This window comes from Mercenaria mercenaria, chromosome 12 (assembly GCF_021730395.1).
Source record: "Mercenaria mercenaria strain notata chromosome 12, MADL_Memer_1, whole genome shotgun sequence".
NCBI lineage: Eukaryota > Metazoa > Mollusca > Bivalvia > Venerida > Veneridae > Mercenaria > Mercenaria mercenaria.
The window spans coordinates 2,753,756-2,780,567 of record NC_069372.1 but is presented as its reverse complement, the minus strand read 5'-3'; the positions used below and the strand labels follow the sequence as shown (position 1 = coordinate 2,780,567).

The window sequence follows — 26,812 nt, the reverse complement described above, 5'->3', positions numbered from 1 at the left end:
GCTAGAAAAAGGCCATTAACAGCAATGCATTAAGCTGTTTGAGCAATGACCCTATCCAGCCACTGTTATCAATATGCACAAAGAGCTTACCTTGAAGTTTTAGAAATATGGAACATTTCAATCTTACCTCAACAGTCTAAATGGTCTAAGCACCGTAACATAATAGAAACTGTCATAGTAGGCCTCTCCTAAAATACCGGCTAGACTGAGTATTGTCACCAGGAAATCAAATCTGAAAGTTTGACATAAAAGGTAAAAACCACAGTTTTATTCTATTCAAGCAGTTAACAAGCAGGATGGAAAACAGTTAACAAGCAGGATGGAAAACAAAGCTAAATCAGTAGGAATACAAGACAGCAAACACAAACAAGTAGTATGATATAACTTATATTCTAACACGATCCGATTCGTTTCTCTATTAACCCTTACCCTGCTATATTTCTAAAATGGACTGCTCCATCATTCAATTTGGGCAGTAATTTGCAAGTTGTTCTTGGTCTGCACTGGTCGCAAAGGCAGAACCACTTGCCACCAGCAGGCTAAAGGTTAAACAAAGAAGGTTGAAAGTTGCGTGTTATACAACAATTCATTTTTCTGATGTCACAATTATTACATCATAGCATCAAATGGCATAGCTGTGTGCTGGAAAAGAAACCAACAGAAAACAAGTAAATAATTGATGGATACCGTCAGTGATGTACTTAATAATCATTGGTAATATGTTAGAATCGAAATAATTGTCTCATTTAGTGATTTGAGCCATGCCATGGGAAAACCAACATAGTGGGTATGCGACCAGCATGGATCCAGACCAGCCTGCGCATCCGCGCAGTCTGGTCAGGATCCATGCTGTTCGCTAATAGTTTCTCCAATTCCAATAGGCTTTAAAAGCGAACAGCATGGAGCCTGACCAGACTGCGCGGATGCGCAGGCTGGTCTGGATCCATGCTGGTCGCATACCCACTATGTTGGTTTTCTCATGGCACGGCTCATTTGCTGTTGAATAAAAACATTCTCATTCATATGCATATTATTATATCACTCCGGCTACCCCCTCCTGATAAAATTCTTTCACATCTGAACTCCAAACGAAGATTTTTTTCAACGACAAATCACAAAATGAGATATATTATTTCTTGAGCAAATTTGATACATTTTCTGGCAACTGAAAACAGGCAAAATATGACCATTCTGAAGGCTGATAATGTTTACTGTGAAAACGTAATTTTGTGGGCAAGAAAGATTGTGGTTAGGGCAAAAATGACCATTTCCAGGGGATATAAATTTGTGAATTTCTACTTCTTTTTTAACTTAAAATGAATGGGAATTTTACTGGTTTGTTGAAATTTAATTCTGCGAGACTGATCCAACCATAAAATACACAAAAGTTAGTCTGTAGCAAATATTAATAACTCATACTCACATATCCCAACCATTTGTAAAATATTCAAGAGGACCTTTCCCTAATATCTTTATCATAGCTTCAACACAATATACTGAAAACAAAAAAAAAGAGAAAATTATACAAGTCCGTATAGAGCCATTGTATAGTATATAATAGTGAACAGATAAAATTTTACAAATCTATCAGCATGAATTCCTATCACACTATATAAACACCAAAAGGCAACATAAGCAATTCCGAGTTCATTCATCATTTGTATTTACTTTTTAAGATAACTCTTTTTCAGTTTTTGAAATATTTAAAGAGAATTCCTATAGTTTTTTTCCTTTCATAGAATTTTTTTTAATTCACATATTGAGGGTTCAACGCAATAAGATATGCCCTTATTGCGTTGAACCCTCGATATATGATAGGAAAATGTGTGCTGAAAACAATGAACAAATAAAAACAATAGGTCACCAGGCTTGTTTTTGTGAAAAATTGCTTTGAACACACCCACTGTTGCTGAAACTGCCAGCGGTTTTTCAACATTTTCATAATTTTCTGCTTTTTTATAAATACCAACCAAAATATACATCCAGGCAGCACAATACGGTTTTTTTCTTATTACAGATTTTATCATATACTTACTTGATATCATAGTCATATTTGTAATACTCTATCCTTACAATGATGGGTACAAATGAAAAAAAAATTGTTTCATATTTACTTTTGTGAACTTCATTCAATGAAAAATACCCATAGTGAAGAATATTTTTTTAAATTTTGAAAAAACTCTTTCATAGAATTTTTTCCTTTTTATCTTGTGTATAGATAATTGTATTGTGAGCATAACAAGAGCTGTCAAAGGACAGCAACGCTCGACTATTTAACAGCCTTGTCGCTTGAATGAATAAGAAAGTCGAAAAAGGGACATAATTTAGTAAAAAAGTAAAATAGGGTTATGGAACCTGCAAAGTGCTTATCAGCTCATGACAGTGGACAAGTGTATGAAGTTTCAATCCATTCCTATTAGTGGGTACTGAGATACCAGCTTACGTAAGAATTTAACCCAAAAACTCCTAAGTTGAAAAAGGGGCATAATTTTGTAAAATGCAAAGTTGAGTTATTGATCCTTTGCACTGCATGTCATATCATGACAGTGAACTAGTGTGTGAAGTTTCAATCCTTTCCCATTAGTGGATACTGAGATACAAGCTTACATACAAAAACTTAACCAAAAATTTCTATGTTGAAAAAGGGGCATAATTTTGTAAAAAAGCAAAATAAAGTTATGGGACCTGCTTTGTGCATGTCAAATCATGACAGTGAACAAGTGTGTGAAGTTTCAATCCATTCCCATTAGTGAGTACTGAGATACCAGCTTACATACAAAACCTTAACCAAAAAATTCTAAGTCGAAAAAGGGGCATAATTTTGTAAAAAAGCAAAATAGAGTTATGGAACCTGTGCAATGTAAGTCAGTTTATCACAGTAAATAAGTGTGTGAAGTTTCAATCCATTCCCACAAGTGGTTACTGAGATACCAGCTTACATACAAAACCTTAACCAAAAATTTCTAAGTCAAAAAAGGGGCATAATTTTGTAAAAAAGCAAAACAGCGTTATGGAACCTGTGCAATGTAAGTCAGTTTATCACAGTGAATAAGTGTGTGAAGTTTCAATCCATTCCCACAAGTGGTGCCTGAGATACCAGCTTACATACAAAAACTTAACCAAATCGGGACGCGGACGTGGACACCGACGCGGACGCATGGGCGAGTCCAATAGCTCTACTATTCTATGAATAGTCGAGCTAAAAATGGCTAAAAATGTATGGGTCACCAGGCTAAATTTTATGTTAAGACCGCTAGAATACAACACCTGTTCGGACAGAAATGGCGCTAACCTGCCCAAATTAATTAAATGTATGTCTGCTAAAAGTTTTAAAAAAGTTTTAAAAATTCTTGATTCTTTATATAATTGCATACTAAATAATCTGAAAGGTGATATTGTCTTATCAGTACTAAGTCAATTATCTTACATTATATGAACAACACTGTCTTTATACTAAAATGCGATGTGAAAACACAACCACAAAAATAGCAAGATACCTGTCAGGCATGATACTTGTCAATACAACATATACCAGTATCAACATTTGATTACTGATATAACTTATCAAAAATGTTATTTCTATAAATTCCTCATTAAATTGTCTGTAACATTTCAACAAATGTTTGACTCATTCAGTTCCATAAAGTGGGCATGAATTCTTGCAAAAATGCAACATAAAAAACTATAGAATTCCTTGGTAAGGTCATAAAATTTTTGTTCCTAAAAATATCTTTTTGATTCTGGAATAAAACATTCATTCTTTTTTCCTAAGTACTCTAAAAGCCTTCTTCAAACTCTTTAATAGTTGCTCATAAAAAACCAAAATCTCTATATTCCTAAAAAGCATTTCCTCTAAAATACACTATCAATTCCTTTGAAATATTCTCAAAACTACATTTTCTTTATCTCTTTGAAATAATGTTCATCCTTTTACTGAGCAGTGAATTATTATGTTTACTGTAAAATCATTTATCACATGTTTGACGTCCCAGCAGTGTAATAAAGCCGTTAATTAAAAATGATAATACACTAGTGTAATAAAGCTTTGACGTCGACGTCATTTATAGTGTAGGAGACATTGGTCAAATTGACTTGTTAATATAGTAAAAGGAAGTAGAATTTTTGATGTTTCGACAGGGAAGGCCTACATGTGATAAAAATAATATTACATTTTGTGACTTTTCACATTGAGTTTATTAAACTCGTTGAATAAAATTGATAAAATGCTCGGCAGAGCTTCGCATTTTATTATTTTATTCAACTCGTTTAATAAATTCAATATGGAAAGACACTCATGTAATATCCTCTATTTAACTTTGTTGGCAAAAAAAATTGTGCCCTAAACACCTATTTCAGGAGGATAAGAATTTATGTATTTCTTGTTTAGAAGATAAAATTATATAGAGGATATTACACAAGTGTATTTTCATACTGAATTTATTAAACCAGTTAAATAAAATTATAAGATGTGAGGCTCTGCCAAGCATTTTATCAATTTTATTCAACAAGTTTAATGAATTCAATGTGGAAAGGCACATACATGTAATATTCTTTTTATCACATGTAAGCTTTTCTTGTTGAAACATCAAAAATTCTACTTTCTCCACCCATTATAGACCAACTAAATTCGACCAGCGTCCCCTATACTTAAACGACATCAACGTCAAAGCATTATTACACTAGTGTATTATCAAATTTATGTAACGGCTTAATTTCATTCCCACGATGTCAAACATGTGATAATAAGAATTTGATTTCTTTGTTCGTATTTAATTTCGTCGACTGATACAATCATGAAATCCACATTAACATACATGTCAAGTTCCCAGTTCAATTTTCCAGGAGATATCAGTTGAAAATTCAGCAGATTTGATGAAACTCCGGGAGTTTTATCGACCGGCATTTATTAGGAAATTTTAGGTCGAACATAATACTGTAAAACAGATTAGATCTAAACCATATCCTTTCTGACTTGATTAATTGATTTGGGCAATGGTTTCAGGGGCTGTAATTTGCATTTTATCCCTATCATGCTGGACACTATTAATTCTGCCTTTGCGACCAGTGCAGATCATGATCAGTCTGCACATACCTGAAGTCTGATCATGATCTGCACTGTATGCCATTCAGTCAGTCACCTCTTTTAACAGTTAATGGTACTGTCCAAATTGAAAGATGGTTCATTATAGAAATTTAGCAGGGTAAGGGTTTAAACATTTATTTCAAAAAAGTATTAATTTAAATTTATTCAATTACCGGTATTATCTTTCAATAAGCAAAGGAGAATAGTATCCAGTGAATAATCTGCAGGTCTTTTTGACATTCCTAGAATTTTAGCCCACGAGCAGTAGTTAAAATAGATTGGAAATGATCTATTTCACCATTTTGACTTTATATAGTTTAAAAAATTTTGAGTTAGTGTTTTTACTCAATAAAAATGAAAATAAAAATACAAAACCATAGCTGTCAAAAATGTTTAAACCTATTTCAAATTGTTGACACTTCTGCCATTGGTGGTAATGATTCCCATCACTCCAATTTATCTACTCAATTTCAAATGTATTCAAATCTTTTCCCATCTAAAATTTCCATATCATGACATTATGTAAACTCGCCAATTAACACAATCTAAAAATAACCCATACATATACCTGTCTACTGATGTCATCAGAGCGTGACCTTGTTAAACATTTATCGATAGAGTGATAAATTACGTCAGCCACAGTGTGTAATAGTGATTTAATATTTGATGCTTGGAATTTTGACCACTGGAATGTAAAAACTGTCTGGCTAAGGCTGGCATCTGTCCAAAATTACACTAAAGGTATGTTTATTATGGAAAAATGATTTTCCGGGAGATATTTAAGTTTTCCGTACGTCCGGGAAATTGGGTCTGAATCCGGGAAACTCCTGGACTATCCGGGAAACATGACATCACAGTGTATAGACTCTCTGTACACCCAAACGGAAGTCGCCAACAACTAGGCATTCACTTTCGTTTTTCAAATTGTTGGAAGCTGTCGGTAGTAATTATTTTTATGTTTTTCTGTGGCTATTTGAAATAAATACTCTTCTTGTATATATTTTTCAATGTATGATAAATGTCTCTGCAACAAACTGTCGTTAAATAGACACTGACACATGAAAATAAAACGTATTTTCACCAAAAACACAACTGGTCATAGCAAAAGACGATGCATTCAGGCTAAAATGCCCGTTATTTAGGAAGTGCGATGGAAATACGTGTCAGAACCGCTTCTGAATGTTACATTATCAATCCATGCACATGAGTTTATACCTACAAATATGAATTTACACTCCTAAATAGTTGAAATATTGTTTAATTCAACATGCATCTGAATTATGCACTGGCCGCCTAGTCGCAAAACTTTATATAAAAACTGTTCCACTATTCGCCAAAACACTGTACGCCTATTCAATAAAGAAATGACGAAGTGTTTGGACTTGCTGGCTCTATACACTGTACTCCTTGAATTAAGAAATATAAATTTCGTATTGTATTTTACTTGCGACTGTGAAACAGTATTTATTAGTCTGTTTCACCAACGATGTCCTTGTCTTGGACAAGAAATAAAATCTTTATACGTGTTTCCGCTAACATTCTAGAAAAATATATATTTATTTCGCTCAGTTTGACGGACACTTTGTTTGTTTTTCTTTTTTTCTTTGTTTTTTAGCTCGACTGTTCGGGAATAGGGGTGCTATTCTACTCGCCTCGGCTTCCGCGCTGGCTTTCTTGGTTAAATTTTTTCGGCAACCTTTTTTGTCATCTTTTTTACTTTTGCTTAAACCTTACTGTATCTTCGCATAAACATTGTGCAGCATACAAACGAAGCCTTTTTATGCAGGGTCCCTGTGTCCATTATACCCAAGGTCAATGTCACTCAAGGTATTGCACTTTGTGTTTGACATTATTTTTTTTTTTAATTTAAGCTACGCCTACAGACACACGCGCTATGAATGTTTATACGTGTTTCCGCTCACATACGAGAAAAAAATATATATTTATTTCGCTCAGTGTGACAGGACACTTTATTTTTTTTCTTTGTATTTTTAGCTTGACTATTCGGGAATAGGGGTGCGATTCTACTCGCCCCGGCTTCGGCGTTGGCTTTCTTGGTTAAAAGTCTTAAGGCAACCTTTTTTTTCGTCACATCTTTTTTACTTTTGCTTATTCCTTACTGTAACTTCGCATAAAAATTGTGCAGCATAGAAACAAAGCCTTTTTCTGCAGGGTCCCTGTGTCCATTATACCCAAGGTCAATGTCACTCAAGGTATTGTACTTGGTGTTTGAAATTAATTTTTGAAGTTAAGCTCCGCCTACAGACACACGCACTGTCTGCCTGGTTGCTTTGTACAGTCAAAGTGTGCAATGAAAATGAGTCCCGCTCATCTATCTTTCAAGACGGTGGTAGCTTTATTCATATTATTTATACATGTAGATCAACTGATGTAATCACTAGGAGCCAGGTCATTTTCAGTTTGTTATGTAGCGAATACTCAACAATTATGAATGAAAACGAAAAAGAACCGGGTGTTAGCTTCGATCTGCTTGATTTTGAATGATATCAGCGATGCTTTAGAGCCGGATATTAAAATAAACAGAAATTACCAGTTACCGCGCCGACGGCAACTGTTTTTTTTTCTGTGAGAGATGATAAAGTTCCCGTCGTAAAGTCCGAACAAGTCTCTGAGATGCCGAAAATTGATCAAACACCGAGTTGTGCCACGTAACGATTAAATGAATTATGCGCTAGTGATTTATGTGTAACGAATCTAGTCATTATTGCAAAAGTCAAAAATCAATTTCAAACACTATGCAGGTTAGAGTTTATTAGTACGCACTTACCAAATTGAGTTAGGCGCACAGCTGCGCCGTGCTAGACCATTTTATTTTGATAAATGCTTACTAATAAACACTAACGAAAAGTGGAATCGAAACTGCAGTAATAGCATTTAAACTGGTCCATGACTGTTACGAAAACGAAAGAAGTTATAACTATTATATTTTAACTTTTGGTTATCATAAAACAAAGTCAAAACATTGAAATATAAGAATGAAAAGAAGTTTTGAATAGGCGTACAGTCTTTCGACTAAGCGTTCAGTCCGGATTTTAAAAATTGTGATTAGTGGGCCAGTAATATATCGAATAGTGGGACAGTGTAATCGGCACATATGTCTCTGAAAAACACATTTTCCTAAAAGCGTATTCGTTACCATAGAGTCATGCTGGTATTTATCGACGCGTAAGATATTTATCTATGAATTAGCAAAGGTTTCAATTCTTTGCAAAAGCTTGAGATACATGTATTTCAAAGAACTGACAGTTTCATTACAAAATCGAACAAATACCCACGCGTCATTTGACTTGAAATTAAGTATATTAAGAGTTTTAACAGGCGTGTTTGGTATCCACGTAAACAGTAATTCCATATCGATACGTAAAATAAAACATACACTTACTTCATGCTATATTAACGAAATAAACAATGAAAATCCAAGCCATCCGCGACAGCAAAAAATTGTGTTTTGATTTCTGAACGCCTAGTTTTTGGCGACTTCCGGTTGGGCGTACAGAGAGTCTATACACTGTGGACATGTATGCATTAAATTAGTCCCCAATGAGTATTAATGATTTTACAGTACACATTTTTTGTTTTGTTTCTGGTTCTTGGGGTTTGGGGGTTGCGATAGGGGGGAAAAGTTAAGCTAATTCCAAAACATTTTATATAAACAAGGAACAAACTTACCACAAACAAAGGCAATAGATGTATAAGACAGATTATATGTATGAGAGCTGACTGACATCCCCTTCATTGAGAACTGTATCGTCTCCACCAGTATAGATATAAAGTTGGCTGATATAATCAAATCTGTAAACAAGTGTGAAATATTACAAATCTGACAATTTTTTTCCTTCTTTTTTGCTCAAATTTTTACAACGGAACTTGAAGTCCTGTTATGCTTTGAAAATGTCTTCAAAACAGTAGTGCAGTATTGGAAGCACATTGAAACTTGTGTATAAAGACCAAGTTTGGCTTGAGAAAGCAAACACGAGTTGTCCCTGGAGGTAGCGCGCTACTGTTTTGATGTCACATTGTGAAGTTTGGGAATATTCAATATCTGAGCAAACTAGAGCTGGAGTGACTTTTATTCCTGTAATACAGCTTTGTCAAGCTAAAAATCATTTGCTTAACTGCAAGGTCGTCTTTATTCACAAGTAAATAAACACTGCTGATTTCAAAACTGAAAATGAATTTAGTGGTCTTCAGAGTAAGGTTGCTTCTATAATCAAATGGCCCTAAGGTTTGTCTGTTTGTTTTCAAATGTCAAAAGGTATAACAGTACCACTCCTATTTCAACTAGATGCCCACTGGCAACATGTTGAGCTCGCCCTTTGACCCCTAACTGTGACCTTGACCTTTGTGATAGGAACCTGGGGTTTGCACACGACACGTCTCATTTAGTTAAACATTCATGCCAAATATAAACAAGATTCCTCAATGCATGTCAAAGTTATGGGCCGGACAAGATCTGACATGACCTTTGACCTCCAACTGTGACCTTGACCTTTTAGAAAGGAACCTGCGGTTTACGCATGACACACTGTTTCACTGAGGTTAACATTCATGCCAAAAATAAACAAGACTGCTCCATGCATGTCAAAGTTATGGTCCGGACAAACAAATCTGGATGGACGGAAGCACACACATACACCGAACAGCCATTTGGACCACTATGTCTTCGCTTCCGCAAGCTGGCTTGACAAAAATGAAACAGAAATTCTACAGAAAGGTATCACTGTAATCCACAAATATTAAAGATAGAACATGCATCGTAAACTTACATATTACTCTGTCAAACCATTTCCAAGTAGCAAACCAATGCAGATCTGAAAATAAAATCATCCTGTGCTAGTGAATAATAAAAGTTTTAAACACAATTAAAATGTTAGTTATGATCTTTGATGTAAATACGGAAAGTCAATAATCTTTTGAAATAAACACTGGATATGATGAATGATGAATGATCAACCCCTTCTATAAATATATTACAACACTTACTAAAAGTTGCGACAAATGTTGGAGCCTCATTACCACTGGAACAGTTATTAATACTGAGTAAATCTAGAATCAGATGCAGCTTGTTGTTTCAATGCTAAACTATGGTATTTTGTTCTTTTATTCTTATAACTTTATAACAGTTTTGCACTGAGCCCTCCATCTACAACCAGTGACAGATTATTACATGAAAGACAAACACTACTTGTTATCACTTACATTTAAATGACTTACCTTTAAAAATCCTGTTACATGGATGTCTGAAGTTAGAAGACCATAATTCCTCCTCCACAGAGGTTGACTGAAAAACAGAATACAGACATTTATAAAGAACTTTAGTCATCTGTATCTATCACTGGTTAAAGTATCAGACTTAGACATAAGTAAATCATTGAGTAATACTATATCGTACAGCATCTATAATAATGTAAACACATCAATAGGACATATATAATGTATTCTGGATATATTTCACCTAAGCTTTGTATCGTGTCAGTGTAGAAAAGAGACATACACTGTATCTGTATTTCCTCTAAGTTTGTTTGTTTTTGGGTTTAATGCCCTTTTCCAACAGTATTTCAGTTACGTAATGGCAGGCTGTTAACCTAACCAGTGTTCCTGAATTCTGTACCAGTAAAAACCTGTTCTCTGCAAGTAAATGCCAACTTCCCGGCATGAATCAGAGGTGGAGGACGAATGTCAGACACAACATCTTTTATCAAATCATCACAGAGAACAGAGAACCCCTCGCCTGGGGATCGAACTCACAACCCTGTGATGCGTAGATCTGCGCTCTCCCCTACTGAGCTACGTGGGCGGGCTATTTCCTCTAAGAATTCAACCATTGTTCCAGGTTATTTTTTGTTCTTATTCATACCACTTTCAATCTAATAACTTAAACCATCATGATTATTACCAAAACTACAGTAATTTTTACCTTCCATTTTAGATCACAGAAGTCATATATTTCGTAGAATTCTTCTAAACTTAGTTTTCCATTCTTCTTTGTATTTAAAGCCTTGAACATCAAATAGCCATCTTTTCTACCTGTTCAAACAAAATGCATTTGTACATAACTATGCATAATTATCTTGTAAGAAAACTTGTTCATAAAGTTTATTCAAGTAGGCCGTAAAACTGAGGAAGCAAGCATAGAGCAGTTTCAACTTTTTGGCAAAATAGATTTTTTTATTAGATCTGTGGTCTCTTTTATTTTCTTTAAATCTTGTCTTTTATATTTCCCTGACAGAATTCACATTGTTTTACTATGCCTGAAAGCGAATTTCCAGATGCAGATTGATTCCCTTAAAACATTAGCCACATTTTGGGAAATAACACAAAATGCTAACTGGTGTGTAAGCTCATTTGATTAGTACAAATCTTCACAGAACAGAACTTACTAAGGTTAGGTCTGAAGTATTCCAGAAGGCCCATAAATGCTCTCAGGGTGATCAGCTTCTGTTCCTGAAATCAACACATTGTATCAGTAAACAGCAAAACATGCACATAACGACAACACAAAGTGGTCCAATTCTGACTAAAATGACAAGCCTGAAAACCTACATTCTAAAGCCTGAAATATTTTTTTTTCCATAGAATTATATAGGAAAATACTGGCAGTCAAAAGCTTGTAATCAGGACTAGTCATGAAAAATCCCAGTCTAAGGTGGTTTTTGACTTACATATTAAATGGAATACAATGTAAATGTTAAAGTCAAATAAAACTGCAAGTATACGTAGTGACCTTTTGAACCTGCGATCTTTCGCATAAGTTTAACTGTGCAATATCAAATTCATCCCAGACCCCATGTATCAAACAAGTTGCACAGTCAAAAATAAAAGAATAAATTATACAGAATTTTTCAAACCGTAAGAAAGATGTTGAAATGACTTACCTTTCTAGTGGCTAGAAGCTTAAATGCAAGGCGACAGCCTTCCCGTTTATGGAAGAAGAGTTTACGTAGTTTTTTCTTCTCAAACCCTGAGAAAGTGTCATACACCACAGCCAGAAACTGTGAACAAGAAATATAACAGAATAAATAAGCGCAATACTGTGACATCATTTAAATTAGCTGGCATGAAATTTCGCGCAAACGTGAAGAAGGACTGTTTCGCGCGGGCTTAAATTCGTGCATTTTCAACTTTAGCAATGAAAAATATAATCAAAAAATTATAATAGCGCGGTCTTAAATTCGCGCATCGGTCCTAGCGCCAAATACACGAAAATTCGTCCTACGCGAATAAAAATTATTTCACAGTATATAAATTGATGATTTGGCATCTACTATCATAATCTGACCTAGGCAATTTGTACACAAGTTTTTGACATTCTGCGGTAGTTATTCGTACCACAGAGAAGTCACCGAGACGACTTACTATGAGCAATGAATTAAATGCAGCTCATACAGCAACCAAAACAAACCAAATTTAAGAGAAACAATTTGTTCACAAAGACCATTTTTTTTCAATTTCCAAGGGTGGTCTTTACAGTGATGACTGTACTGTAAAAGCAGAAATTTTCACAAGGGTTTAAATTTTGCTATCCTCGCGTAAATTTTCACCATTAGTATAAATCAAATTAAAATAGGATACCATTTTTACAATTTCGCGGAATTTTGACCCAGCGAAAATATGTGCTTTTAGTACTTACAGTATTTGAGATTAGAAATCAATGAAAAATTCATATTCAAATGAAACAGCCAAGTAGTATTTAGTCTACTGAAGAGCTTTAAGTACAACTGCCCTATTCAATTGTTTTCCTCTGCATTTTATTAAAAGCTGTTGATATTCTCACTAAAATAAATGTTGTACTGGAAAAATGATACAATACATCAAAACAAAATCTATTAAGAGCTGTTAGAGGAGACAGCACTCTCTGTGGAAACTAGAGCTATCACTGCAGTGATTAATACCACTGCAACATTGCTTTGTCAGAGGAAACAAAGACATTTCATGAGTGAAATTTCTGAATCATAAAATATTTCAAATAAATGAAGGAAATTGAATGGAGAGAGGGTGGGGGCAACTGTCCAGCTTCAACGGTAGAAGACCCAGGTTCTTTCTGGTTCAAAATATCTTGGACATTGGCAAACTTTGCTAGAACAATTAACCTTTCACTAGCCAAGAAGATATCTTCCTCACACGATAACACAAACAGAGATGGAACTCAAAGAATCACTGGAAAATTTGTTTCAGAGAAATATACTACTTACCAAGTTCATTATAAAGTATAATTCTATAGCGAGGTAAACTATAAAGAACAGTGCTGAGAACCTGCTATCATTGTAGGCTGGTAACATAACATCTGGATAACTGAAAATAAAATGTTTTTGATGTTTTACTACTTAAAATTTACATTTACATTCACTATGCACTTTGTGTATAAAGAAAATAATGCTTATTGTCATATAAACAACACTGGTAAAATAGTATGACCCCTTTCTGTGAGACTGCACATGTGATCTGACATTGTTCACAATGTCTATAAGCAAAATGTCTTTCAGTATCAAATTAAAACATGCATCAAGGAGCTATTTGCCATAAAGCTTGTTAATGTGTGTACATGATATACTGTGAAATCATTTAAATTCGCTGGCATGAAATTTCGCGCAAACGTGAAAAAAGACTGTTTCGCGCAGGCTTTAATTCGCGCATATTCAATTTTAGAAAGAAAAAAGATAAAATTAAAGTGGCATTATGCGCATCTTACTGCACATACTGTGTTTTTGGAGAATGTTTTATAAAAGCAATTTTCGGTTGCTGTACATTTAAATGCGTTAAATTAACGGTAATGCCGCATAAGTAATTGAAGTTGATGCTTTAGAAATAAGGTTATCGGACAAATGAAATTATAGTTCTTTTCTGCAATCTTCTACGCAGTGATTTCCCTTACCTAAAGATAAAGATTTCTATAGTTGAAGGGAAGCAACTCCTGCGTGCAGTTTGACTTTTCAAAAAAAGACTGCACCAGTCAAAATAAGAAAAGTAATATTTGGAATGTTATTATTTCGTACTGGTAACAGGACGAGTTTGGTTTATTGGGTTAAAAGCTATAATTTCCTCCACCCTTTTTACACACACATTTATTTCTGCTGATTTTTTACTTGAAAAATGCGCATATTTCCACTTTAAAAAAAAAAAATCTTTTTTTTTCTGATGAAATTGCTAGTACCGCATGTGGCATTACCACGTATGGCCTTTCAATTAGAGCGGTCTGTTTTATGGCCTTGTTAAATAAACAGTATGACAGTCCAACAGATAATTGTTGTTAATTGACACTATGGTTAGGTAAAGTGTGACAGAGTATAATAATAATAATAATAATAATAATAATAATAATAAAGACTTTATTCATAGAGGCAACACAGTTAGGTCTAGCCCAATCTTCCCTGTGAGCCTCATACAAAACACATATTTACAACGGTACAAAATGAAACAAAACAGAGGTTGATAATGACAATCACATGGTATTTACATGTAAACAATCTTATTAAAGAGAGACCAAAAACAAGCTTTATAATAGATGAAGAGATGCTTCATGACAAATTTTTAAACAAAGGAAATAGATATAAACATAACATCTCACAATTTCGATGACTGTACAAAACAACAACATAATAAAGTCATCATAGACAAAATTTGGAATAATTACTTTACAAAAACTTGAATATGACACTATAATATTATTGCTTATGAACTTTGACCTATAGAAGACATTCTCCAATGATTATGTATTTACAACCTTCAGAGTAGCAAAGGGTGTTTAAAATAAATGAGGTGTTTGAAGTCTTTATTATGAAAGGCGCCTGTCCAATTACTCTAAAACGACAATGACATGTGCGAATGATCCTCCGACATTTCAAATATGTAACAGTGGATAGGTACTAGTAACCTAACCAATGTTCTTGAAAGTTGTATTAGCCTGTTTTCAGCAAGTAATTGCAAATTTATCCACATGAATCCGATGGCAAAATTAATTTATACAATTACATAGTTTCCTGTGAAGATTAAATGACGACTGAAGATATATTTCGTATCATTTGTAAGACGATGACAACGTTATATTTCTAGCGTAGGCCTACAGTAAGTAACTGAAGCGTTCGTAAAGAATAGCTAATTAATCAGTTAAAATCATTAATCTAATCAGACTTCATATTCCTTTTCTCGCAAATAAGTTCCTATCAAGACAACCTTCAGCTGCAGATCAACTATGGCGTTTTCAGAAAAACTTAAATATGAAAGTCTCATAACATACATACATTTCGGAGAGGAAATGAATTCGGATGGCTATGTACTAAATGGATTAATAATAGCGCGGTCTTAAATTCGCGCATCGGTCCTAGCGCGAAATACGCGAAAATTTGTCCTATGCGGAAAAAAATGATTTCACAGTACATAGTACTTTTATGCCTAACTATAATTGTGAAATATATGCAGATACGACTCTGATGAATTAATCAAGCAGGGGTTGTGCCACATTTGTTACAAGGAAGAAATTACCAAATTTGTATTTTTCGACAAAGTCAAAATTGACCATAATATGCACATAGCACCTTGATGCACTAAGGGGCCAAATATACTTACAGATGTACACACACATTTAAACCTCGGCATCATAAAACAAGAGCTGTCCGTAAGACAGCCAAGCTCGACTATTCGAAATATTGTCCCAGAAGCAGGAAAATATTACCCAAAAAGGTTAAATATCAAAAGAGTTTTAAGTTCAAAAGAGGGAATAATTTGACCAAAATGCATATCAGTTATGAGACTTGCTGCTATCAACTAGTTTTATAACCCCGAAGGCACATGTGAAGTTCCAATTCAATATCTGCATTAGTTTTGGAGATAGAAACTTGCATGTAAAACTTTAACCAGAATTTTTAAAGTCCAAAAGGGGGCATAATTTGCCCAAAATACATGCCAGAGTTATGGGACTTGATCCAGTGAGGTTAGTAATTGATCTAAAAAAAGAAAAAATAAGTTTCAAACCTATATGCCTTTTAGTAATAGCTGTATGTACTTGCACGCAAAACTTTAACCAGAATTTGCTAAGTCCAAAAGGGGACATAATTTGGCCAAAATGAAGGTCAGAGTTATGGGACTTGCTGTTATCAACTAGTTTTATAACCCTGAAGACACATGTGAAGTTTCAAATCAATATCTGCATTAGTTTTAGAGATAATAACTTGCATGTAAAACTTTAACCAAAATTTTCTAAGTCTAAAAGGGGGCATAATTTGCTCAAAAAACATGTCAGAGTTATGGGACTTGACCCAGTGAGGTTGGTAATTGATCTAGAAAAAGAAAAAATAAGTTTCAAATCTATATGCCTTTTAGAAATAGCTGTATGTACTTGCACGCAAAACTTTAACCAGAATTTTCTAAGTCCAAAAGGGGGCATAATTTGGCCAAAATGAAGATCAGAGTTGTGGGACTTGCTGTTATCAACTAGATTTATAACCCCGAAGACACATGTGAAGTTTCAAATCAATATCTGCATTAGTTTTGGAGATAGTAACTTGCATGTAAAACTTTAACCAAAATTTTCTAAGTCTAAAAGGGGGCATAATTTGCTCAAAATACATGTCAGAGTTATGGGTCTTGACCCAGTGAGGTTGGTAATTGATCTAGAAAAAGAAAAAATAAGTTTCAAATCTATATGCCTTTTAGAAATAGCTGTATGTACTTGCACGCAAAACTTTAACCAGAATTTTCTAAGTCCAAAAGGGGGCATAATTTGGCCAAAATGAAAGTCAGAGTTATGGGACTTGCTGCTATCAACTAGTTTTATAACCCCGAAGACACATGTGAAGTTTCAAATCAATATCTGCATTAGTTTTGGAGATAGTAACTTGCATGTAAAACTTTAACCAAAATTTTCTAAGTCCAAAAGGGGGCATAATTTGCTCAAAATACATGTCAGAGTTATGGGACTTGACCCAGAGAGGTTGGTAATTGACCTAGAAAAAGAAAAAATAAGTTTCAAAGCTATATGCCTTTAATTGATGGCTGTATGTACTTGCATGCAAAAACTTAACCAAGGTGTGACGCCGACGCCGACGCCGACGCCAGGGTGAGTAGAATAGCTAGACTATTCTTTGAATAGTCGAGCTAAAAACTAGAAAATGCTTTTGTAAAAAAGCGCATGTCTCCCCTAATGCAAAGTCCTATAGGCAAGAAGTCAATAGGGGTCAGGAGCGAAAGTCAAAGAGACACTGATGGTTGGCTGCAACAGGGATCATCTACTTGGCATGTCCAGTCATCCCACTAAATTTCAACACTATTGGCCTAGTGGTTCTCAAGTCACTGTTCAGGCTCCTGTGACCTTGACCTTTGATCAAGTGACCTCAAAATAAATAGGGGTCATCTACTCTGCATGTCCAATCATCCTATTAAGTTTCAACATTGTAGGTCAAGTGGTTCTCAAGTTATTTCCAAAAAAAGATTTTACATGAACAGGCCACTGTGACCTTGACCTTTAATTGACTGACCCCAAAATCAATAGGGGTCATCTACTCTGCATTAATCATCCTATGAAGTTTCAACATTCTGGGTCAAGTGGTTCTCAAGTTATTGATCGGAACTGGTTATCAATGTTCAGGCCCCTGTGACCTTGACCTTTAACGGAGTGACCCCAAAAACAATAGGGGTCATTTACTCTGCATGAACAATCATCCTATGAAGTTTCAACATTCTGGGTCGAGAAGTTCTCAAGTTATTGATTGGAAATGGTTTTCCATGTTCAGGCCCCTGTGGCCTTGACCTTTAACGGAGTGACCCCAAAATCGTTAAAGGTCATCTACTCTGCATGACCAATCATCCTATGAAGTTTCATCATTCTGGGTCAAGTGGTTCTCAAGTTACTGACCGGAAATGGTTTTCAATGTTCAGGCCCCTGTGACCTTGACCTTTCACAGAGTGACACCAAAATCGTTAGGGGTCATCTACTCTGCATGACCAATCATCCTATTAAGTTTCAACATTCTGGGTCAAGTGGTTCTCAAGTTACTGACCGGAAATGGTTTTCCATGTTCAGGTCCCTGTGACCTTGACCTTTAATGGAGTGACCCCAAAATCGATAGGGCTCATCTACTTTGCATGTACAATCATCCTATGAAGTTTCAACATTCTGGGTCAAGTGGTTCTCTAGTTATTGATCAGAAATGGTTTTCCATGTTCAGGCCCCTGTGACCTTGACCTTTGATGGAGTGACCCCAAAATCAATAGGTGTCATCTACTCTTTATGACCAATCATCCTATGAAGTTTCAACATTCTGGGTCAAGTGGTTCTCTAGTTATTGATTGGAAATGGTTTTCAATGTTCAGGCCCCTGTGACCTTGACCTTTGATGGAGTGACCCCAAACTCAATAGGGGTCATCTACTCTTCATGACCAATCATCCTATGAAGTTTCAACATTATGGAACAAGTGGTTCTCTAGTTATTGATCGGAAATGGTTTTCAATGTTCAGGCCCCTGTGACCTTGACCTTTGACGGAATGACCCCAAAATCAATAGGGGTCATCTACCCTTCATGACCAATCATCATATGAAGTTTCAACATTCTGGGTCAAGTGGTTCTCTAGTTATTGATCGGAAATGGTTTTCAATGTTAAGGCCCCTGTGACCTTGACCTTTGACGGAGTGACCCCAAAAACAATAGGGGTCGTCTACTCCAGCAGCCCTACAACCCTATAAAGTTTGAAGGTTCTAGGTCAAATGGTTCTCCAGTTATTGCTCGGAAATGAAGTGTGACGGACGGACGGACGGACGGACGGACAGGGCAAAAACAATACGTCTCCTGGGGGAGACATAATAAAAATCTTTTGTCTTCTAAAATGTTACAATGACATTAATGGTAGGCAAGAAAAATGATCTAACATGTCTGCCTGTGTAAGACATGTTAGATCTGTCTGAGTAAGACAATGTTTTCCGAACCCCTGGATCAAAACCTCACTCCCAACTGTCCCTTCAGTACTGAAAACCCTGTCGACATGTAAAATCTTTATAATCTTACTATTTAAGTTAAAAAATACACAAATTCCAGTACCAAGGAAATAACTGTTTTGACCAAATCTGCAACTTTCTTTCATGGCTGATAAAAGTAACTGATTTCACAGTATTTTGATATGTTCAATTACTTAAAAATAAACTAAAATTTGCAGTACTTACTTTGCAGTGGTAAGAAGAATAAATAAACTTATAAAACTGTCCTTTAATGTTCCAAAATACTGAAAAAGAAAGAAAAACATCTTCCTATTTTCATGAAGAAATATTTTCATCTCACACTGAACAATGAATTTAACTACTGAAAAGAACTGATGTCACAACAGGAGTTTTTGGAAGAACAGTGCACTCAACTATTCAAAAATGTTAATAGGTAAGTGAAAAATGACAGATATTAAACAGTGGATGCAGATGATTTTTGTTTGCCTTTGTGGTGTATATGTGTGTTTTTGAGTGGGGAGGGGGAGGGGGAGCAGGTGGGGCATGTAATGCAAGGTTGGGATGTACCATGAATCAATATGTAAAAGTGTCTGTGTGGAAGGTGTGGGGACAGCATAGGGAAACTTAGAAACAGTATGATATATAAGGTCTATACAAGTATAAACAAGCAAATTCGATGAATTGGAATCCCCCGCCGAAAGGGTCAGAGTTGAGGAACGGCAAAAAAATATATCCTGCAAAAAGTTAAGAATGTTACCAAGAAGCAAATAATTTCATTAGTCAAATCAAATTAAAAGAAAATGAATGGTTTGTTTGGGTGGGGGGGGGGGGGGTGAGGATACAACAGTTTACATGTTGATTATAAATATTGGTAGAAAACGAAAAATGAAAAAAAAAAAAAAAAAGAAAAAAAAAAAAAAAAGGGGGGGGGGGGGGGGGGGGGGGGGGGGAGGGAGGGGGGTGACCAATGTAAGGTGGTGACCAGGTGTAGGTACACAACATCACATGTTTATAATAAATGTGCATGGAAAAGAATGGAAGAAGTTTAATGAAATTCTTCCAATTGGTTGGTTTGTTATATACAGATCTGTGGATTTTTAAACAATTAAAGGGCAATAACTAAATGGAAAATTGACCAATCGAAAAAAAACTTGAAGGGCATCGTCGCAGTATCTTGGTTCATGTCTACTTCAAGTTTGATGAAATTCTACCTGCTAGTTACTGAGAAATGGCTGCAGACGGACATTTTTCATTAAATCAAGGGCAATAACTCTGAAGGAAATTGACCTATCAAAAACAAAACTTGACGGGCATCAGCGCAGTATCTTGGTTCATGTCTATTTCAAATTTGATGAAATTCTACCTGTTAGTTACTGAGAAATGGCTGCAGACAGACATTTTTTATTAAATCAAGGGCAATAACTCTGAGGGAAATTGACCAATCAAAAAAAAAACTTGACGGGCATCATCGCAGTATGTTGGTTCATGTTTATTTCAAGTTTCATGAAATTCTACCAAGTAGTTACTGAGAAATGGCTGCGGACGGACGGACAGACGGACGGACTGACGGACTGACAACGCCATTTCAATACCCCCCTCCCGATTTCATCGGCGGGGGATAAAAATGTAAAAAATATGGGTGGAGGAAAGGATGGCAGAAAGTGGTGGAAGGGGCTAAATTTTTTTAGTAAAATTGAGAGGCTTGCCATGCCAATAAGAGTACAATAGCCCTTCCTATTCTTTGTACATATAAGCTAACAAGAGCTGTCTGATGACAGCGCGCTCGACTATTCGAAGAATTGATTGAAGAATGGGGTCAAAATATTTCCACAGATATTCAGACAAAAGAAATAAATAGATTAGACAAACAATGTTCCTGTATTTCTTTGATTTCGATAAGTCTTGCACTAAATGGCAATGTATGAACCAATTTCAAAGTCCAAAAAGGGCCATAATTCAGTCAAAATAGTTATGTACTCTTGTCTACAGATGGAAATCATAATGATAAACAAGTGTTCAAAGTTTAAAAGCCATATGTCAAAAAGTTTTGACAAAACGTGGACTTGTATGAAACAGAACCAATTTCAAAGTCCAAAAAAGGGCCATAATTCAGCCAAAATAGATGACAGAGTTATGTACTCTTTCCCACAGATAGAGAATATTATACTAAACAAGTGATAAAAGTTTCAAAGCCATATGTCAAACACTTTACAAAAAATATGAACTGGTACGAAAAACTTAACCCAAGATTTCTAAGTCAAAAAGGGCCACAATTCAGCCAAAATCCATGATGGAGTTATGTACTCTTGCCTATAACTGGCTATGGTGATGGTAAACAGGTGTTGAAAGTTTCAAAGCTTTATCTCAAAAGACTTTGTCAAAATATGAACTGGTACGAAATATCAACCCAGATTTCTAAGTCAAAAAGGGCCATAATTCAGCCAAAATCCTTGATGGAGTTATGTGCTCTTGCTATAATGGCCATGGTGATGGTAAACAAGTGTTGAAAGTTTCAAAGCTTTATCTTGAAAGACTTTGTCAAATACGAACTGGTACGAAAAACTTAACCAAGATTTCTAAGTCGAAAGGGGCCATAATTCAGCCAAAATCCATGATGGAGTTATGTACTCTTGCCTATAACTGGCCATGGTGATGGTAAACAAGTGTTGAAAGTTTCAAAGCTTTATCTCAAAAGACTTTGTCAAAATGTGGACTGGTACGAAAAACTTAACCAAAGTGTGACGCCGACGCCGACGCCGACGCCGACGCCGTGGTAAGTAGGATAGCTCTACTTATTCTTCGAATAGTCGAGCTAAAAATAGATGAATATCACAAGTCCAGAAGTACAATTTACAATGACAATCAGTTTATACAAGTTTGTGAAAGACGTATAAAAACTTCAAACAGAAAGATACCTTGAAGATACTTAAAAATAAACAGAGTTTTGACCAAAAAAATCTGAAAAATACACTATCCGAAGTAAAAACAAATATTCTTTTAAAGACTATTTTGAGAAAATTAGCACAATATACTTTGAAATCTATGAAATTAAGCTTCCAGATAATAAATCAGCTAAATATGAAAATATCTGTAAAAATAACTTACAGGATTATTTGGCACAGTGGAGAATAGATAATATCCTGTGAAATAAATAAACATATGCGTTCTAAACATTTCTACGGGTATTATACATTCACATCAATCAGTCACCTGCATAGACACCTCAACAGGCAGATCACAATTTGGTCATTTTTGTTTTTTCTTTTGGGATCAGTGTGGTTTTCCCACAGTATGTCAGTTATGTTACAGCAGGCAGTTAGCCTAATCAGCTGTCTTTGATTCTACTCTAGTACTAACCTATTCCCCACAAGTAACTGACTTCTCCAAATGAACTGGAGGTGTTGAACAAACAATTTCAGCCACGATTTTTTAAATCAAATCATCAAAAAGAGTGTATGCCTAGTCAAAGGATTAACTCTGCACCCCACAATCCATATATGTGTTAGCACTTGGGGTAGAACCACAGACTTTCCATAAACCAGCTGGGTGGCTTCCACACAAAGAATTCTACATCTCAAGTGAAGTTTCCAACCCACATAGGCGAGTGGCAATAGATTAAGAGTCAGCAACCATATGCTTGGCCACAGAAGCCCCCAAAATTGAATGAAAACCAAACAAGCATGGTTATAAATTATCCATCTATCTCTCATGTAGGGAAAATGCCAACATCACTGGAAAAAGTTTAGACTTCTGAAACAGCCATTGGGTATTCTTAACCCTTACCCTGCTAAATTTCTAAAATGGACTGGTCCATCATTCAATTTGGGCAGTACCACTTATTATTCAAAGGGGTGTTCACTGAAAACTTATTGACTGAATAGCAAACAGTGCAGACCATGATCAGCCTGCACGGACTGACGTTCAGGCTGATCTTGGTCTGCACTGGTCGCAAAGGCTGAATCACTTGCTGCCAGCAGGTTAAATGTTAATCTAGCCTGATAATGAATACAATTGTTCTTTACATACATAAATACTCAACTAATCTAGCAACAAACGTGTTACATACAAAGAATCTATTGTGTATAAAATTAAATATAAAAGGAGTTAAAGAAACACTTCATTTGAAATGATTATGTTAAAACATGCAAGTGATAAGAAAGTACTTAATCTGAGGGCATTTAGCAAAACCACAAGGGCAAAGCTTTTAACCCTCACATTATCAACACAGTATAATAACAAGAACTGTGGGAGGACAGCAACGCTAGACTATTCAACAGCCTTGTCAATTGAATAAATACAAAAGTCAAAAAAGTGGCATAATTTTGTAAAAATGGGAAACAGAGTTATAAAACCTGCACAGTGCTTATCAGCTCATGACAGTGGAAATGTGTGTGAAGTTTCAATCCATTCCCATTAGTGGGTACTGAGATACCAGCTTACATATAAGAATTTAAGCAAAAACTGCTAAGTGGAAAAAGGGGCATAACTTTGTAAAAATGCAAAGTAGAATTATTCAACCTTTGCACTGCATGTCATATCATGACAGTGAACAAGCGTATGAAGTTTCAATCCATTCCCATTAGTGGGTACTGAGATACCAGCTTACATTCAAAACCTTAACCAAGAATTTCTAAGTCGAAAAGGGGGCATAATTTTGTAAAAAAGCAAAATAGAGTTATAGAACCTGTGCAATGTAAGTCTCAGTTTATCACAGTGAATAAGTGTGTGAAGTTTCAATCCATTCACACAAATGGTTACTGAGATACCAGCTTACACACATAAACTTAACCAAATCGGGACGCGGACGCCGACGCATGGGCGAGTCCAATAGCTCTACTATTCTTTGAATAGTTAAGCTAAAAATCAGCAAAAGGTATTCTGTGAAATTATCAAAATTTGTGGGATACTAATTTTTGTCGATTTTAAGGTTTGCATAAATCCACAAAAATTAAATCCCATGGAACACAAATAATCTCATTCATTTATCTTCAAGAGTTGAAATCCATGAATAATGATGTGGAATAACCATTACGACCCAAACCAAAAATTTTATGTCAACTAAATTGAACAATTTCACAGTAAGATATTTTGTGATTGAACAAGAATAAATGGAAATAATTTTTTCTCTACTCTGGGAGCAATTTAAAAACAAGAGGGCCATGAAGGCCCTGTATCGCTCACCTGACCTACTGACATAAAGATCATCAAGATTAACATTCTGACAAAGTTTCATTAAGATGTGGTCATAAATGTGGCCTCTAGAGTGTTAACTAGCTTTTCCTTTGATCTGACCTGGTGACCTAGTTTTTGACCCCACATGACACACATTCGAACTTGACCTAAAGATTATCAAGGTTAACATTCTGACCAAGTTTCATGAAGATACAATCATAAATGTGGCCTCTAGAGTGTTAACAAGCTTTCCCTTTGATTTGACCTGGTGACCTAGTTTTTGACCCCACCTGACCAAGACTTAAACTTGACCTAAAGATCATCAACATTAACATTCTGACCAAGTTTCATTAAGATACAGTCATAAATGTGGCTTATACAGTGTTAACTAGCTTTTCCTATGATTTGACCTGGTGACCTAGTTTTTGGCCCCATCTGACCCAGATTTAAATCTGACTTAAAGATCATCAAGATTAACATTCCTCCCAAGTTTCATTAAGATATGGTCATAAATGTGGCCTCTAAAGTGCTCACTAACTTTTCCTTTGATTTGACCTGTTGACCTAGTTTTTTGCCCATCTGACCCAGATTTAAATCTGACTTAAAGATCATCAAGATTAACATTCCTTCAAAGTTTCATTAAGATATGGTCATAAATGTGGCCTCTAAAGTGCTCACTAACTTTTCCTTTGATTTGACCTGGTGACCTAGTTTTTGACCCCACATGACCCAGATTCGGCCTTGACCTAAAGATCATCAAGATTAACATTCTGACTAAGTTTCATGAAAATAAAATCATACAAGAGGACCATGATGGTCCTGAATCGCTCACCTCTTTCCACATGACCCAGTTTTGAGTATGATGACGTTTTTTCTATTATTTGACATAGTGACATAGTTTTTGAGCTCATGTGACCCAGTTTTGAACTTGACCTAGATATTATCAAGATAAAAATTCTGACCAATTTTCATGAAGATCCACTGAAAAATATGGTCTCTAGAGAGGTCAAAAGATTTTAATATTTTAGACCTACTGACCTAGTTTTTGACCGCAGTTGACCCAGTTTCAAACTTGACCTAGATATCATCAAGATGAACATTCAGACCAACTTTCATACAGATCCCATGAAAAGTATGGCCTCTAGAGAGGTCACAAGGTTTTTTTATTATTTGACCTACTGACCTAGTTTTTTATGGCACGTGACCCAGTTTCAAACTTGACCTAGATATCATCAAGGTGAACATTCTGACCAATTTTTATGGAGATCCATTCACAAGTATGGTCTCTAGAGAGGTCACAAGGTTTTTCTATTTTTATACCTAATGACCTAGTTTTTGACCGCACATGACCCTGTTTCGAACTTGACCTAGATATCATCAAGATGAACATTCAGACCAATTTTCATACAGATCCCATGAAAAATATGGCCTTTAGAGAGGTCACAAGGTTTTTCTATTATTTGACCTACTGACCTAGTTTTTGATGGCACCTGACCCACTTTCAAATCTGACCTAGATATCATCAAGATGAACATTCAGACCAATTTTCATACAGATCCCATGAAAAATATGGCCTTTAGAGAGATCACAAGGTTTTTCCATTATTTGACCTACTGACCTAGTTTTTGACCGCATGTGACCCACTTTCGAACTTGACCTAGATATCATCAAGGTGAACATTCTGACTAATTTTCATGAAGATCTCATGAAATATATGGCCTCTAGAGAGGTCACAAGGTTTTTCTATTTTTAGACCTACTGACCTAGTTTTTGACCGCACATGACCCAATTTCGAACTTGACCTAGATATCATCAAGGTGAACATTCAGACCAACTTTCAAACAGATCCCATGAAAAATATGGCCTCTAGAGAGGTCACAAGGTTTTTCTATTTTTAGACCTACTGACCTAGTTTTTGAAGGCACGTGACCCACTTTCAAACTTGACCTAGATATCATCAAGGTGAACATTCTGACCAAGTTTCATGAAGATCTTGTGAAATATATGGCCTCTAGAGAGGTCACAAGGTTTTTCTATTTTTAGACTACTGACCCAGTTTTTGATGGCACGTGACCCAGTTTCGAACTTGACCTAGATATCATCAAGATGAACATTCTGACCAACTTTCATAAAGATCCCATGAAAAATGTGACCTCTAGAGTGGTCACAAGCAAAAGTTTACGGACGGACGCACGCACGCACGCACGCACGGACGGACGACGGACACCGCGCGATCACAAAAGCTCACCTTGTCACTTTGTGACAGGTGAGCTAAAAATAGGCCTCTAGAGTGTTAACAAGCTTTTCCTTTGATTTGACCAAGTGACCTAGTTTTTGACCCCACCTGACCCAGATTTGAACTTTACCTAAAGATCATCAAGATTAACATTCTGACCAAGTTTTCATGAAGATACACTCATAAATGTGGCCCCTACAGTGTTAACAATCTTTTCCTTTGATTTGACCTGGTGACCTAGTTTTTGACCACAGATGCCCCAATATCGAACTCGTCCAAGATTTTATTTAGGGTAACATTCTGACCAAGTTTCATTAATTTTGGGCCAAAACTGTGACCTCTACAATGTTAACAAGCTATTCCTTTGGTTTGACC

At 35.6% G+C, this 26,812-nt stretch overlaps 1 protein-coding gene across 1 annotated transcript in view; it reads right to left on the bottom strand.

Moving 5' to 3' along the window:
* The window catches only part of LOC123534583 (two pore channel protein 1-like), a 77,861-nt gene that overhangs the window by 17,658 nt on the left and 33,391 nt on the right, over positions 1-26,812 (bottom strand). The window contains exons 7-17 of the mRNA XM_053518980.1: positions 22,135-22,169; positions 19,255-19,313; positions 13,297-13,396; positions 11,980-12,096; positions 11,485-11,548; positions 11,022-11,131; positions 10,319-10,385; positions 9,871-9,915; positions 8,774-8,896; positions 1,424-1,496; positions 128-232 (exon numbers count right to left, since the gene is read on the bottom strand). Of these exons, the coding sequence (XP_053374955.1) occupies positions 128-232; positions 1,424-1,496; positions 8,774-8,896; positions 9,871-9,915; positions 10,319-10,385; positions 11,022-11,131; positions 11,485-11,548; positions 11,980-12,096; positions 13,297-13,396; positions 19,255-19,313; positions 22,135-22,169 (898 nt within the window). The remainder of the gene's footprint in view (positions 1-127; positions 233-1,423; positions 1,497-8,773; positions 8,897-9,870; positions 9,916-10,318; positions 10,386-11,021; positions 11,132-11,484; positions 11,549-11,979; positions 12,097-13,296; positions 13,397-19,254; positions 19,314-22,134; positions 22,170-26,812) is intronic.